Source organism: Rhodnius prolixus, unplaced genomic scaffold, assembly GCF_049639745.1.
Source record: "Rhodnius prolixus isolate KJV_2025 unplaced genomic scaffold, Rpr scaffold_1, whole genome shotgun sequence".
In the NCBI taxonomy this organism is placed as follows: Eukaryota; Metazoa; Arthropoda; class Insecta; order Hemiptera; family Reduviidae; genus Rhodnius; species Rhodnius prolixus.
The window spans coordinates 15276359-15293605 of record NW_027411581.1 but is presented as its reverse complement, the minus strand read 5'-3'; the positions used below and the strand labels follow the sequence as shown (position 1 = coordinate 15293605).

At 32.2% G+C, this 17247-nt stretch overlaps 3 protein-coding genes across 3 annotated transcripts in view; 2 read left to right on the top strand and 1 right to left on the bottom strand.

Moving 5' to 3' along the window:
• Positions 1–1348: 1348 nt before the first annotated feature.
• Positions 1349–6275, bottom strand: Cdk8 (cyclin-dependent kinase 8). The gene is made up of 11 exons (XM_074113998.1): positions 5998–6275; positions 5852–5927; positions 5217–5327; positions 5001–5141; positions 4738–4927; positions 4544–4658; positions 3444–3542; positions 2792–2864; positions 2603–2700; positions 1779–1887; positions 1349–1694 (listed from the first exon to the last, which is right to left on the bottom strand). The coding sequence occupies exons 1-11, from the start codon at positions 6123–6125 to the stop codon at positions 1464–1466; spliced, it is 1371 nt and encodes a 456-aa protein (XP_073970099.1). The 5' UTR covers positions 6126–6275; the 3' UTR covers positions 1349–1463.
• A 30-nt stretch (positions 6276–6305) lies between these two features.
• On the top strand, positions 6306–11482 carry sotv (exostosin glycosyltransferase sotv). The gene is made up of 10 exons (XM_074113521.1): positions 6306–6965; positions 7041–7247; positions 7657–7840; positions 7929–8068; positions 8149–8374; positions 8756–8939; positions 9044–9210; positions 10517–10660; positions 10734–10862; positions 10939–11482. The coding sequence occupies exons 1-10, from the start codon at positions 6448–6450 to the stop codon at positions 11158–11160; spliced, it is 2121 nt and encodes a 706-aa protein (XP_073969622.1). The 5' UTR covers positions 6306–6447; the 3' UTR covers positions 11161–11482.
• A 1430-nt stretch (positions 11483–12912) lies between these two features.
• The window catches only part of bs (serum response factor blistered), a 253182-nt gene continuing 248847 nt past the window's right edge, over positions 12913–17247 (top strand). The window contains exon 1 of the mRNA XM_074114150.1: positions 12913–13473. Coding sequence (XP_073970251.1) covers positions 13042–13473 — 432 coding nt within the window. The 5' untranslated portion in view covers positions 12913–13041. The remainder of the gene's footprint in view (positions 13474–17247) is intronic.

Genomic DNA, 17247 nt, shown 5'->3' with positions numbered 1-17247 from the left:
TTTACTTGTACATTCTGTTTCTATGCCACGGTAAATAGTACAAGTAATGTTGGCCGATTTTGGAAGTACTAGTTCCAAAAAAGTGGTGTAGATAGGAAATTTTCTTTGGTTTGATCACAAATAGTGATTTTTTTTTCTACTTTGTATTTCTAGGCCAGGGTAGTTACTAGAAGTATCGAAGCCAGTTTTGAAGTACTAGTTCTAAGGAAAGGGGTAAATATTAGAAATTTTCCTGATTTTTTTTTCTTGTTAACATTACTTCTAGACGCTCTTTATCAGGTTAATCAAGCAGACAGTTTGTGTTTTAGCTTCGTTTTTTGACAATGAGTGTAAAGATTTACGGTAGTTGCAACATTTATTGCTGTCCTCAATCACTTCATTGTTCAAACACTTTTTTTTTTGCAAAAACTAGCTCTTTGTTCCTTATTTTTTCTTCGCAATGAATGTAAAGAAACCATTTAGTAATCGTTGTGCTTGCCTCGAAAATACTTTTTTTCGTGCAAACTAGCTTCTACTTTCTTATTTTTCTTTTGTTCTTTGCAATGTGTGAACAGAAAAAGAGCGACTTTAGTTGTAACATTGTACTGGCCTAAACAGCCGTTGTCCTTACTTAACTCTTACATCTCTTTCTTCTCCCAAGCCTAATGGCAACATTTTTATTGATACCCTAACACAATATACCTAGAGGAGCCCACCGCCAAACTAGTTTTTCATCTCTTATTTATACTCTTCAAAACACTGTTCACTAACAGTTATATGATACAAATGTATGCCTTTCTTGGCAAGGGGATAGCGAACAGCTCCATCTTTTTTCTGGAAGAGAAGAACACAGCACTGCCATGAAGTGTCTAACGGGCCTGTTTGGGTTCCGGCATTTGAAAAAATAATGTTATTGCTATGTATTACTCTCCATCGATCAGGCAGAACTGAATGTATGGACGACCCTTTGGGAAACTAAGTTTAGGCATACTTTAAGTAAAACTATTTAAGAAACCAATTGGACTAATTTCATATGATTCTTTATTAGGCTTATCACAGTTACTATTACAGGAGGAGGATTCCTGTACTGTAATCCAAGTGCAGGATTTGAGAGCAAAATGGCTTTCAAGTTCCTCCCTTCCTTCTATCACTCAATTCAATTTTAAACAAAGTTCTTAAGAGTGAGAAGCAACCTTCCTTTCTGCTTATAAAACATGCTAAATGACTAAATAAGGGCCCTAGAAAGATGTTACTAATTTCTGGCCGCCTTGTATGTCTTTTTGCACCACCATATTTAAGGTGAACCGTACTCGAGGAGTGCAGAATCTTCATGTTTGTTGACATAAAAAAAATTTGATAGAAATATTAATATTACATAAATAAAAATCTATATTTCGTTAAATATTTACATAAACTTATTTAAAAATTCGCATCATTTACAAAATAAAAGAGAGTTATGTGGAACTCTTATCATGATTATCCTTCTAAAACCTTTGAGGAAAATTAGGATTGGGTTGTTGTTGTCCGCCGGCCGACTGGAACAGCATGTTCTGCTGATGTTGGTGGTGGAAGTCCTGCTGTTGGGCCTGCATGTTGGCTTGGTTGGTGGGCGGCTGCGAAGGGTGTGGAGGACCGGAAAGTCGCACCCGCTTGGCGTTAGGACCTCCATGTCCGCCACTTGTCTGGTCTCCACCGCCTCCTGTACCTCCGCCACCCTAAGTACAGCAGTACATACATAATTGTATTCCAGTATTGGCTTTCATAACATGCAATTAGATTTATTTCTTTAAATTACTAACATTATTTGTTTGATTAGGCCGAGTATTATTTTTGTCGGATTTATCTTCTTGGTCGTCATCAGTAAGAAACTCTCGTTTTGGATAAGGTATCGGACAGCCGGCAAAAACGCTACAAAAAAAGAAGAAGAAGAAATTTAGGTGATTAATCCCCAAAAAAATGTTAAAAAAAAACAACAATAAAGCGTCCTTTAATACATATAGAGTAAGTTAGAAGGAGTAGAATAAATGCTATCATTAACTTTTGGAAACAAGGTGAATAATTATTAAAGTTCCCAACATTTAAATTAAAATTAAAATTGAGGTAATGTACATTTCTGAATTTGAACACTAAGTTAAACGACTTGAAGAGTTTTAATGTTCTGAGCCCTTATTGCTTGCAAGTTAAAACACCATTAAATTAGCTGCTACAAAACTGTAGACATGTTTTCAAAGTAGTTGGAAAAGCATTTTGAAAATAATTATGATATTTTAGAACAATTTTTATATGGAAGGTCACCAAATAACAAAACGTTAGTTTACACAATGCTCTGCAAATTTAGTAAAATCATCCAGCTACATTAAAAACGAAGAGAACTGAGAACGAGGAGAAGTGCTGTACGAAATACCCTCACGCTTCTACAAGCTCCTTCGTGAAGCAAGTTTAATCATTGAAAAAATTAAATTAATAAGTAAATAAAAGCTAATTTTTCTAGTACAAACAGATAAAGCAGTTTGGAAATATAACAACGAAAATGCGTGTTGTAGTTTCCGAATAATACTTGGTGAAATACTTTGGCAGCAGATATTTCTACAGCTACTTGTGTAACGAAAATTCATAAACTTACTCTTGTGTAGGAAGTGGATCTTCCTGGAAATAAGGATCTTGCATTGCTACCTCAGATAGTATCCTCTTATTAGGATCCATTAACAACAATTTTTGTAACTAAATAAAAAAACAAAATAATAATTAATCATAATAAATTAGAAAGTTTCAAATATTTAATTGAAGACAATGATTGCATAAGTTAACTTACCAAATGGAATGCTTTAGTGTCTGGTTTAATTTTATGTCTATCCATATATTTCACTAATGAACAATTTGAATAACTGAAACAAAATTATATCTTTCTTTTTAAAAATGCTATTAAAAATAAAGAGATTATGTAGTGGTTATTATTTTTTTTAGCGCATCAACAGCTGAGGTTATTAGCGCTCGGAGCTTTTTTCAGTGCACTGCCGGCCTCCGGACAGTGTTCTCTCGTTACAGACAACACTGTCCATCACCGAACAGTGAGCTGTAAGAAGCTCCTAGGAAGAGAAAATCTAAGGGTTAGCAGCTGGATTCGAACCCGGGACCTCCGCGTGGGAATCGAGTACGCTAACCACATAGCTAATCCCTCCCCTTGTGTAGTGGTTATTAAACAAAATTTCATCGGATTTATTTAGATTCCATTAAAAGCATTTGCAATGAAGTTAAAAATGATTAAAAAGGGACGTTACTTGTCCTAATATTGTAGGGTTTACATTTAACATCAGATATCCTGTATTGTAAAAGAAATACCAGCTACTTGAGGAAAAAGCCTTTTGGCTGTTGATATATACATAGTATAATTTTATATTATATATAATACATAAAATATGGGTTATATCAACAATTAAGTTTGCATATATTTGTGGTATACTCACTTAGAACGTTTAAAGTCTTTTAATAAAGTCGGATGTTCAGGCATTTTACGAATATCTTCCCAATCTTTTTCTTGTGGAAAACCCATTACGTTGAATATCCTGTAATGGCAAAAAGAAACTGAGACATTACTTCTCTTATATATTACATTCAATGATTGGTCTGTTCGTTTTACTGAAACTTTTGTTTTTCCAGAAGTTAGAACGAGAAACAAGGTAGGCGTATTAAATAAGTGGAGCCAAGTTAAGGATATTCCTCCGAAGTAATCCATTTCTCAAAGGCAAGAAAGTAAGACTTCCGAGCTACAGGTAGGATTTACTACCTTAACATATTCCTATAAGTTTCTAGAATAACTCCGAAAGTTTGTGATAGTACAGGGTAGCTATCTGAGAACTGGAATATCAGAGATAAGTCATACAGCGATTTCAGGCAAATTAGAACACACGTTCAAAAATTTGGAAGAAAAACTAAATACACCTAATTATTAATTTCCTAAATGTTCCTTTTTTTTTTTGGTAGGACATGCGTGATTGAAAAATTCTACCATTTTCTTTCAATTCTCTCAGCGGCATCATTTAGAGACGCATTCTCAATACCTCTGAATTTCAAAGAGCTCGCTAAACTAACCTTAGACATTTTTTTATCATTATATTAAAGTGATTTAGCTGGTCACTTCTTCATTTCTACACGAAATGGCTTTAAAAGCAGTTGTGGCCAGTTGCTGGCCGAAAGTTAGTCACAAGCCCACTCCGCGCAACTCCGTCAATTTTTTTTTGATGCTTTACCATCTTTTAGCTATTGTGCCTTTTTGTCTTGTTTATTTGCTACTTCAGTTACCTGGCACAGTTTAAGAATAGATTACTGCCTAATTTTCCGCCTCCTTCGCTATCTCATTCCCATTATACCCACTTCCTAATATTTCATCAGAATCATTAATGCTATAGTGGTTTCACTGACAATCTATGGCCAGTAATTGTATACAAGTTGCAACGAGGGCCCGTAAAATCTTAAACTTTCAGATCTACATGTATTTGCGCTCTATCAGAGTGTTAAGAAATGGATAACATTTGATTTAAGAAAAAATTGAATAAAAATGATTAACCTATCAAGTTGGTCATGATGATAAGGATTACTAGTTTTAATATCTTCTTGTCTGCAATGAAAAATTGGTTCTGATGTAAGTAGTTCAGCAAAAATACATCCTATCGCCCAAATGTCTGTCGAATAATAAATCAAGAAATTGAAAGATTAGACAGAGGTTTAAAAAAATATTTACACATCAACACATACACCTACCAATAGCTTTAGTATAATGTCTAGCACCCAGCAGCAATTCTGGCGCTCTGTACCAAAATGTTACAACCACTGGATCAAGATCGGCCAATGGTTTCAGGGGACAATTAAACAGTCTAGCAAATCCCATATCAGCAATTTTAACACGCCCTCTTTCTGGGCCTTCGCCCATTACTAAAATATTTGCTGGCTTCTAAAATAAATTACATTCAGTTTCAAATATTTAGAGACATATCGAGCATTCAAAAAAAAAAAAATCTGTTTACCAAATCTCTATGAAGAACCCAATTTGAATGTAGATAATGAATACCATCTAATATTTGATAAAGTAATGATTTCACCATTCCTTTTGGTACCATTACTGGTTTTTTATTTGCTTTCGCAGCACGATGAAATTTTATTATATGCTATAAAATTAATAAATAATTAATGAGAAACAACTGCAAATAATATAATTTAAAGAAAAAAAAACGAATACTCACCCACAGGTCATGTTCAGCATAATCAAAAAGAAGCCATACTTTTCTATCATTATGAGATAAAAATACCCTGATCAAAGTAATTACGTTGGCATGCCGCAATTCTCGAAGTAACTAAGAAAGAAGTAAATAAGAAGAAGTTATTGCTTTTTTCTCCCTTAAATCAGATGATATCAAATAAAAAACGAAAGAAGAAAATATAATCTTTTCTTAAAATAGTAAAGAATATAGCTCTGAAAAAGATTCTTGAGGTCTATTTATCTTTAACTTAGTAAATAATATTGAAGTAAACTCTGCAAGTTTCTATGTAAGAGAAAATGAGTGTGATAAGCTATGATCTGGAGCATGTGTTGGGTAGGCATATCCAAGCAATATAATCAACTATTTCTGCAGTGCTCTAGATCATTGATAAAAGTGTCTGACAGGCGTTGTTTATTTGGTTAAGCAAGGATATCCTTTAAGGAAGCTTAGCTCAAAATACTTGTAAATTACTGAAAATTTAGTTTTCATCTGATTTATGCGAAAAATTTCTTCCTAATTTCCTTACAAAGTGGAAAGTCAGACTCATAAAATTACGAGAAGCCTGATACATAAATCAATTTCAGAACTAAGAATAGCTAAAATGGTTTGGAACTTACTGCAATTTCACGGCAAGCAGACATAGATAAACCCGTCCCTTCAATTTGTTTCAACGCATAATCTTTCGTATCAGAACTGTAAACATTTAATCACGTAAAAACTGTTTAGTACTATGAAAAAACTATATTAAAATTTTCTAACTCACCCATCTTTTCTTCTAGCTTTATAGACGTGGCCGTAAGTTCCTCTTCCAACCTTGCAACCTTCATAATCAAAAAGATCTTCTACCTTAGCTCGTTCATTTGCTGTTTTTACTTTGAATTCGTAATCCATTATAAAAGTTTATTTTAAGTAAACGCGTCAAAAGCCGGATACATCAAGTCCGATGCTCCATTATGTTACACAATACACAGGTTATTTTACTTCTTTCGGTTATACGAACTATACAAACATTAACTCAAAGAAACGCTAAAACTCACAGCTGTGGTTACTGGTTAAGAGTAGGTTATACGTGTAAGTTGTTGCAGCTTAACTCTTGTTGGTGCAAGTAGGTTATCTACGTTATCAAATGTTGAGGTTTAGTAGTATATTGTTTAAGTAACGTTCTTTGTGTACTTGTAATATGTAGTTGCCTAGTTTATTTAATATATTCAGGATGGGCACCAAAAATCTCCCTGGATTGTATAACTACAAAAGATTCTTCTTCACATTATTTGTTGTGTCAATAGTATCCATAATTGGAATACTTATTTTAATCAATATATTTCCAAAAGGACTATATTATTCAACTGAGACTAGATATGAAAGTTTGAATTTAAAAGAATTAGATAGAATTAAAGAAGTCACTGTACCATCCGACTCGCCTATGTCAAGCGGGCCTAATCCTAAATGTTCATATTATGATTGTTTTAATATTTATAAATGTGGTCATAAGGGGACATCCAAAATCTTAGTATATGTTTATCCTTTAAAGAAATATGTGGACGAAAAAGGTATTGCTATTGGTAACAAGATGTCCAGAGAATTTTATACCATATTGGATACCATTGTTAAAAGTAGGTACTATACACCTAATCCTGAGGAAGCCTGCGTATTCGTTGTATCTATGGATACGTTGAACCAGAATAGATTTAGAACAAAAGAAACCTCTCAAGCTCTTTCAATGTTATCCTAGTAAGTACATTGTGCATTGATTCTTTCGCCATTAGTTGCTCCATGTAACTAATTTTTTATTTCTTTTTATTTCAGCTGGAATAATGGAGAGAATCATTTGATTTTTAACATGATTCCTGGAGTTCCACCGGATTACAGTACTATTGTAGACTTGTCTTTAGGAAATGCTTTAGTTGCTGGAGCAGGTTTCGATTCTTGGACTTACAGGATAGGTTTTGATGTCTCTCTCCCAGTTTTCAGTCCTCTAGCCCATTTGGTTCAAGTTAATAATCACATTAAGAAGTAGGAGCACATTCTTATCTTTATTAGCTGTAAGAACGCACTAATTACTCGAGTTTCTTAATCGTTTGTACCAGCTTAGTGTATAGCTAAGTGTACTAACATGCAGAACCTCTAGATTTAAGATTTTAAATGTCTTTTCAAATGTCTCTACAGTTCCCAATGGTGATATTACTCACTAGGGAACTAATTTGCTAAAACACAGGGGTTACCTGGGAGCATCTGCAGCTATCGGAGGTAACTGCAGGTCTAAAAGAAGATTACTCGGCTGGAAGTGCGCTTAAAAGGATTCGATCAGTGATTGTTTTTGTTGCTGTGACTTGATTTGATTAAATAATGAATCATGTATTGTCTGAACATTTAACTTTTGTGGAAGACGTTGCTGCACGGACTTATTTAAATAAAATTGCAGGAAGTGGTTGGTAATGAGTTCTCAACTAAATATACATCCAGAATACACTGCTGAGCTATTGCAGCTAGAGGAAGATTATCCAAACGAGTTATTGGTGCTGGAGCCGTGTGAAGAGCCCATAAATTCGACAATCCGATGTCATGGAGGTGGCAAGAAAACGTTTCATTATCCTCACGTTCTTCAGGTTGTTAATGTCCTTACAAATTACTATACTGTGGTCTTTTCATTTACATAAGATAAGAGGTTTTAATTGAGAGCGATACTTTGATCAGAGGGCTGTATTTTGCCTTGTGCTACGGGGCTCAAGACTAGGCCAACCTACTCTGCTCGATGCTCTTGCAGCCGGTTGTATTCCTATTGTAAGTGCTGATACTATTGTTTTACCGTTTGCTGATGTTATCGATTGGAAGAGGTAAGATTAATAAATTAAAGGTTGCATTTATTATAATTTCGCATATTCTTTAATAAATTCAAATGATTTGTACGTTAAAGGGCCTCAATAATGCTCAGAGAAGCTCATTTGGCTTCCATACTTAATGAAGCTAGATCTGTACCTGAGGAAAAGCGAATTAAAATGCGAGAACAATGTTTATGGTTATACTCTCGATATTTCTCATCAATGGAAGCGATAACCCAAACAACATTAGATATTCTGAACGATAGAGTATATCCACAAAATGCAATGGTTTATGAAGATTGGAATAATCCACCGTATTTGGTAGGTATGAGGAAGTTATGTGATTCTTAAAGTGTTCAGTTGTTTTACATAATTTTTTTTTAAAGCTGGGCTCACTTTAAAGTAATATCGTATGGAAAAGTTGACTAGTCACTTCTTCAGCAATATCAGTACCCTCTCTTTTCTCTCGCACGTCTTGCACAGTAGTAGATGTGTTCATACTATTTTTTATGCACAAACGTTGACAAGGGAGCCATAATATATATCTTTAGATCGCAGTGAATATGATTTTGTAGCCCAAATACAGAATTTGATTATAAGAATTGTTGTATATTGATGTTTGGAATAAAGTATGTTCATATATTGATCATTTTAAAAAGTAACAAATTTTGTTTACTAGTACGAAATTATTATGTGTTATAGACCCCGTCTAAGTCGCCACTATTCCTTGAACTTACAGCTCCGAGATGGCAAGGATTTACTGCAGTTATTTTGACGTATGATCGTGTAGACAGTCTTTTTGGTCTTATTCAGAAGCTGGTTAAAGTGCCCAGCCTTAGTACTGTACTTGTTGTTTGGAACAACCAGAGAAAGTCTCCTCCACATGGTAAGCTATTAAAAATATATATATATACACATATGGTGAAGGTCTGCAATAAAGATTGCATTGCATGATATAATCATGTAAATTATTATTATTTTTATTTATAGCTTCTTTGTGGCCTAAAGTTTCAAAACCGTTAAAAGTTATTCAGACCAAGGCAAATAAACTGTCCAATAGATTTTATCCGTATGAAGAAATAGAAACGGAAGCAATTCTTACGATTGACGATGATATCATTATGCTAACAGCAGATGAATTAGAATTTGGTTATGAGGTAAGTTATTTGAGAAATTGTTTAAATTAAGAAGCTGACTTGCAATTATTATCACTAGTCTGCAAAGCAAAAAAACGTTAATACAATAGTTTGATTTCCGTGTTTTTACTCTCTCCTGTGCTATTCAGAAGAAGTATCGCAATGATATCACAGTTACGATATTAGAAACACGTTTTAAGGTCTAAAAATATTACAAAAAAGAAAAATGGCAGAAACCTTAAGCGAAATTACTCCTATAAGTGCCACCTTATTAATTCAGAGAGAATTTCCAATGTCAACGGAAAGCAAAAACTCACGTTCAGAATGAAGATTTCCTTTTTCAGTTCAATTTCAAGAAAGGATTGGTGTTGTTGCTAGTAAGGATCATGAAAATCGGTTCTCGCGTTTAGGCGCTACGTAGTTTACAAAAAAGGTAACAAGAAGAAGAAGAAGAAGAAGAAGAAGAACAACAACAACAACAACAACAACAATTTCTGAAAATGCCGTTTTTGCTCATTTTCGGCAACTTTTTTCTCGAAATCTATTAGGTCTGGGGGGTTGCAAAAAAATTACAGTTATAAAGGAGGGTTTGCCCTATATTTTAAAGAAAATTTGGGAATTTTATCTTTTATAGAAAAAGAGAAAAAAATTGTCAAAGTTGGGTGTTTTTTAACGTTACGCTTTTTCGTGCAGTTTTTGACGATCAACCCTTATACAACTGTCCTACCGGACAGTTTTAATAACGGGTGAGCAATAAACCATTATGGTAACGTGCTGATTCGTGTCGTCAGAAAGGGTTGGCAGAACCTATGTCTATATTTCTAGGTTGTTTCTCGGGTTGAAAGTCTCATAAGTCTGACTGGTCAGTCTCCTTCTATGTGGTTAACGATTTGCGAGTGATAAAATTGTTTAAACGATGCTCAAGTGTGATGGACGTTTAAAGCCGGAGAGCCATTGATGACGAAATTGCTCCTTCGGAACAGTTCGTTCATATCACTTTCAAGATGTTCTCGCAACTAAAAATTACTTCCTCGAGCACATAAATGTTTTGAGTGATTTGTTTTTTAGGAACCCTCATTTAAACTAATACAGAGAGTATATTGGAGTTGGAACCTCAGGTGTTGCACATTCAGACCCTACAAACATTTAACCTATTTTATTTATTAATTATAATTTAGAATTTTGATAAAAGCTAACTCAATTCTACTTCTAGATACATTTTATCTACGACTGTTCATCTACACTATCGATGTATCCTATGGAAACATCTTAAATCACAAGAATTTATCCATCAACCCAATAATAATTGCAGATTTCTTTTCCAAAGGTTTGGAGAGAATTCCCTGATCGTATAGTTGGATTCCCTTCTCGAGTGCATGTTTGGGATAATACTACAAATAAGTGGAAATATGAAAGCGAATGGACAAACCAGATATCAATGGTTCTCACTGGTGCCGCTTTCCATCATAAGGTGAATAATGAAATTGTAAAATTAATGTGATAATTAAGAAAGTATAATGCTCTTCATATTTATTGATTCACAGTACTGGAGTTACATGTATACGACCTCTATGCCAGGCAATATTAAAGAATGGGTAGATGAACATATGAACTGTGAGGATATTGCAATGAACTTCTTGGTAGCTAATATTACAAATAAAGCTCCTATTAAGGTAATTTCATTAAAAAATGCAAATTAGTTTTTTTAAATCATGATGTATCTTATTTACAAGAATATTTGTTCATTAGGTTACACCACGTAAGAAGTTTAAATGCCCTGAGTGTACTAATACTGAAATGTTGAGCGCTGATTTAAATCACATGGTCGAAAGGTCTCATTGTATTGATAAGTTCTCTGCAATTTATGGTAGGATGCCGTTAGAGGTAGTAGAATTCAGAGCTGATCCAGTGTTATACCGAGATACTTTCCCAGAAAAGCTGAAAAGATTCAATAATATTGGGAGTCTATAAGAAATTTATGTTATTATATATTTTCTTTGTAAAAATATGAAGATTTTTTTAAATTTATAATTCCAGTCAGCTTTATCATCATTTTTAAGTTATTTGTATTTGTTTAGATTTGTTAGTGTAAAATAGTAATTTAAACATTTTAAATTTAAAGTAAAACGTTATTTATTTTAATTTTCATTTTTATAAAAGTGACCTTTGATCAAGTAAAAGATCTGTTAAGTAAACTTTACCTGAATATTTCGCTTAAGAGTAAGGCATTAAATTTTATTAGAAGGTTGGACTTATATGAACTGTTAACATTTTTTTGTCTACTAATTATTTTTCCAAGATTCTGAAGATGCGCGTTAAATTTGGATTTCTCCAGATTTGTAATCTTTCTTTGTAATAATAATATAAAAAAAAGTGTTAGAATTTTAAGTCACTTAATTAAAAAAACATTCGTATCTGCCCAATTGTCTCTCAACTTTTTTTTACAATTAGGAAATAAGAATACCGAAAAAAGTGAGTATCGGTTTTATTTTTATTACATTTAGTTGTACAAGAGTTACCTAGTATTAAACTAAAAAAAAATATCTTTGCGAGCTTTTCAGTTTTGGTTGTTTCGATTGTCAACATTGACTATTCAAGCAAATTAGAGTTGGAGTTATATCAAATGAATCTTCGGGAAGACCATTTCATGGAATAAAAAGGTATTATTTATTTGTTCCAAGGCGCCATAGCCGTAAAAACCGTTGTAAGAGGTGAGACCTGCAAAGCTAAGAAGTATTGTGATGCTGGGTTCGATTCCCGGTCTAGGACTTGGATTTTGTAAGTGGTAAATTTGAGAAATTAGTAAAGTATGTTTGCTAGTTGCCTCCGTCCACGAAACCTAATTTGGTAGTTTGACGTAAAACTCGCCTGAAAAAACAGGCATTAGTAGTATTGAGATAAATAAAACCATATTTTTCTGTAAAAATAGATCTGTAAAGACTGTCAAAATTGGATCTGTGAAACTACTGTTTTTTGTGAAATTTTAAAATTACATTTTAATAATTCAAAAATAATACTTTTATATTCGTAATTTCAGAGATTAAAGCATTTTTCATTACAAAAGAAATGTCTTGTTGAATATACAGTAGAATTTGATTTATTCTATTTGTACGTAAAATGTAGAAGTAATAGTACTGAAGGAAGAAATCGCAGAAATTTGCTTGAATGTACAGAGTTCAAAAAAAAGAAGAAAGTTGAACACCGAGTTCGAAGAATGGAAATTTAGAATTTACTAATAATTTTTATAGATTTTTTTTTTATTCTTAAGTAAAAAATCGACATTTTTTGAAATGACTGTGAGAGAGGATCCTATTCTATAAATATATTATAATTTGCCTTGAACTTGTACAATAAATATGTTATTGCCCTTCCGATAGTTAGTTTGATAGGAAATGAAGTCAGTAGCCGTCAGGTCTCGTGCCGAAAGGGTGGATCTTTGTTTGCCTTATTAGGCCGAGTTTACCAAATTTGGCAACGTCCACTTCTAAATATGGAATAGGAGGGGCGGGCTTAGTATAGTTATGTGTTCATCCGCAGTAAATACTTATTTTCAATTTTTAATACTTTTATTTACTTCATACTTATAATGTTAACTTATTATAATGAAGAAATGATAAAATAAATAAAGAAATATTGTATTTATAATGTGATTACTGTTTTACTATTTAAAAGGGAACTACTTTTCCCCCACTACAGCAGCGCTGCGCGGAGTGGTGTGGCACGCAGGTCAAATTACGGAGAACAGTGTCTGTGTGTGATCGTGGTGGATCTGTACAGTCTACTGTGATGAATTTTGTTACGTAGTGAGATACGCGTACTGTGATGATTATTTTGTGATAGTTGTGTCAAGTGATGGATACCCCTTCAGGAGGGGGAAGAGATTCCCGTTTTAGCATGGGCTATAATATTTCACTATTAAGCGGAGAAACTGCACCGGAAATTTATACAAATGCAGTACATAATAGACCTTCCACATCGATAACCTCAGGATTAACAAGATCCTCAATGTCATTATCTAGTGCTTGTGGTGCTGGCATGCAAAGAGGTTTAAAACGAACGTCTTCCGATGTGTGTTACGAACAGGACGGTAGGCAAATAGGTTTGTCTGGTGACTGTGGTTCGGACATTGTAGACGATGGCTTTACATCAACACCGCAGAAAGGATCACCACCGTCAAACGGCAAGAAAACCAAAGGTCGAGTTAAAATCAAAATGGAATATATTGACAACAAATTAAGGAGATATACGACTTTCTCAAAACGAAAGACTGGCATCATGAAAAAGGTAACATAACCCTGTTTGCATATAACCTACCTCACATACGTGATTTTGACATCTACTTAACCTTCTTTGCTGCCAAATTCTATCATTAATTTCGATATTGTTTTTAATGAAATATTAGAGAATACGTAGTTTTTAAATAATTAATTAGAAAACTTTTCGATATGATGTACTGCAGCGAGGCTCAACTATCTTGAGTTTGAGTTATTTCTTCAAATTCTGAATGACTTTTGGATTTTTCACCAATGTTAAATGAATTATTCCTTACAGTTCTAGAGATTTTTTTAATGTCGTATAGTAATTTATTATTTGGCTGAAAATATTTCACAAAATAGGTTTCACAAAAACCGAACATTTCTATCTACCAGTCTACCCTTCTATAAATGAATTTTCCAGTTCATAACTAATTTTCTCACTTTAAAAGACGACAGTATTATATTCTTTGATTGAGGCACATGTGTTTTTAGTTTTAAGAATAACGTACAGTTAGTAGAATAATTGAGTGTTTAGTTTGCTTAGTCGTGACTCTTCCATTTCGTACCATCTGTTTCAAAAACCTGCTCACAATTAAGGACACCCAATGTGTAATATTTAATTTTTGTATTTCTTCATACTTGCTTAAATTTTTTAAAACTTTTTTAAAATTAAAGAACACTTAGTATTGTGTAAAAATCGAGCTAAGTATGATCCTTAGAATTTCTTATCTCTCGATTAAGTATAGCAAATCACCCCATCTTAAAAGATGAGGTTTTTCGTAGTAACATAATGATTTAAGATTACTGAGACCATTTAGCATCTACGCAATTCTTATTCAAAAACAGAATTTTAACGTGGAATTGATGTATTACTGCCGGGCTTAGCGAGCAAACTTGCTCAACCAGGAAGTACCACACATTCCTGATAATTCAGTATTTCAAGATTGTTTCGAAATTTAGTTAGTTTTTATTGTTTATTTTACTTAAATTTTAGCGTTAAGTGATATAACACGATCAATTTACTACTTTTAGTTAAACATTTCTCAAAAAAAAAAAAAAAATCGGTAAGGTCATCTTTAGTGAGAAAAGTGTTTGTAGATTTCTCTGCAAAGTGCTAATTCAATGAATGTACGGTCCTATCACTAATATAATTTTAAAGTATGAAATTTATCGCTAAAATTCTAAGTTTGCAGCAATTTTTTTTGCGGAAATGCCATTTTATTAATGAATTTCTCTCCTTTTTATTATTATATTTTTATAATTTTCTCAAAAATGGAATTATACGATTTTCTCTAAACTTTGTACATTATATAACTTAAAAAAAAAAAAAATCTTCCTAACAAAAATTAAGATCTTTCAAGCGTAGGGTTTGGGGATACGCTTTCTTCTAACATATTGTTTAATAATATTGACAAACTTGTTTCTGAAACCATATTTAATTAAAATATATTAAGTCTTGTGAGTGTTTCGTGGCAGATTTTCTTTTTAATTTCGTTTTATATTTTCAATTTTTATATTATTAGATCCGTAATTTTGGTTTTATTTATTTAAGTACCCAATACAATTGTTACAACAAATTGTTTAGAAACCGGGCTTATTGCTGGGGAGTAGTTAGTTGATTTTTACGCCAACAGATAGCATGGTATGGTTAAATATTTAAAAAGAACTTTGACCTCAGGTAATTTCGTGTTTATTTACTTATTTTTCGTGTTTATTCTTTTCATTTTTTTGTTTTTAAAGTTTCATGTATTTTAAACATGAATTTTATTACTTGATCAGAAAATTTGTTTTTAAAGCAGATTGTAAAAAATTATTTCAATGTTTTCAAAGAAATTTGCCAATATTAGAGTTTAAAATTTAAAATTATTTTAATATTTTAAATTATAGAAAATTAATATCGTGTTTTTAGTATGCTTTATTGATTTTTATTTTTTATTTATTTATGTCAGTTTTATGGATACTTTTGGTGAACAGGTGGTCAGAAACTTCTTTAATCTGACCGCCTGAGGAGGTCTGACTGTAGTCCCATCTCTTATGTGCACACGCAGTTTCTTCTAACTGTAGTCTTCATTAAAAAAAAAAAAAAAAAAAAATACTGCCAGTCCTTAATTCTCTGTCTTCTTTTGATCTCTTCTCTTTATTCTTCCTTACTTAAATACTTCTGTTAAAATTTGCCTATCTCGCCTCAAGGGTTTTGGTTGGACTTGTGTAAAAAGAGAGAGGTTTCACTTAATATTGATGTCTTATAAATTTAAAACTACACATGTATTCCCTCCCTAAAATGTTTACATAGAAAATAAGTTTATTCTAGTAGAAACTTTCTAGCACACACATTTGTTGAATTCAAGACTTTTAAATTTGAGTATTAGATACATTTTTATTTTCATATAGAGAGTATATTTTTTTTAACGTAATTGAATTGTTTATTTATATTTATAAACGTACATTGAGGTTCTTTAAAATTATTAAATTTGTTAATTTTCTAAAGATACTAATATAAAGATAGAGACTTCCTTACATTTTCACTGTAATTTATTTATTCATTTGAGAAAGCGTAAATAAGCCTTAGTTCCCTAGGAACCTTTAGTAAAATCAATATTTTGTGAGAGAAAATTTCAATCGAATGTGGAAGGATAGGCTTAACTCTTGTAAAGATCAAATGAAACCCTTTGAAACTGTGAACAAGTTCAGTACTTTTGAACTTCCGATGAACTGAAATTGTTTCTATTCGGAAGTTTGGTAAACAATTATTCAGATGTAGAATCCGAACAAAGAACTGGACCACCGTTTAATGCCAAGCCAACTTCGACCTTCATCTTTCGAGCTTTTTTTTTTTTTAAAAAAAAAAAAATAAAATGAAGAGCTAAAAATCGAATCATTTCAGTAGCAATTCGATTTACTTATTTAAGTTTTAAAATTCTGCAGAATAATTTTTGAATTTAAGCGAGAATTTAATGCGTTATTTGGCGTTTAAAAATTTGTAGATCTAAAAAAAACATAATATAATTAGATTCTAATATCGTTAGTCAATAATTATTTGATTCTTTGATTTCTACTTGCATCAGGATTAGTAAGTTACTTTTATGCACTTTTTTTTTTCCAAAAATAAGAATCTTTTTTTCTAAAAACTAACGTCATGTGTTATTGCTGAAACAATTCGGAATTATTTTATCGATTAGTGAGATAAGCATGATGAATATCGTTTAGAGAGATAAGCATGATGAATATCGTTTAGTGAGATAAGCATGATGAATATCGTTTAGAGAGATAAGCATGATGAATATCGTTTAAGGGCGAATATTTAAATTTTGTCGCGATTCTTATGTCGGGATCAAATTAATTTTTTGCTGTCTTTTAACATGTGTTTTTTTTTTTTTTTTTTTTTTAAAGCAACCTCTTTCGCACTTAATTAAAGTTAAGCTCCATTTTGAAAGTTAATATTTTCTAAACTTTGCATGGTATTTAAGAGATGGTTAAAATTTTTTTAACGAATTGATTCAGGAAAATGTTATAATGATTTTTTTTTTTTTTGTGATACTTGACTTTTTATTCAATGATCGAGCTATCTGGATACATTTTATTTTTCAAGACGATTTAACCGTTATCTTAAATATTATTATTATTATTTTAATTTACTTCAGATTAAACTTCTTGTAGATGTTCATTATCTTTTTATTTCACGAAGATAATTTTATAAGTGATGTATTTTTAGGCGCAATTCATTAGGCAGAAATGTCATACCAAATGAACGGATCAAATTTGTTCTTAATTTGAGAGATGAACTCAGTTTTAATTAATTATT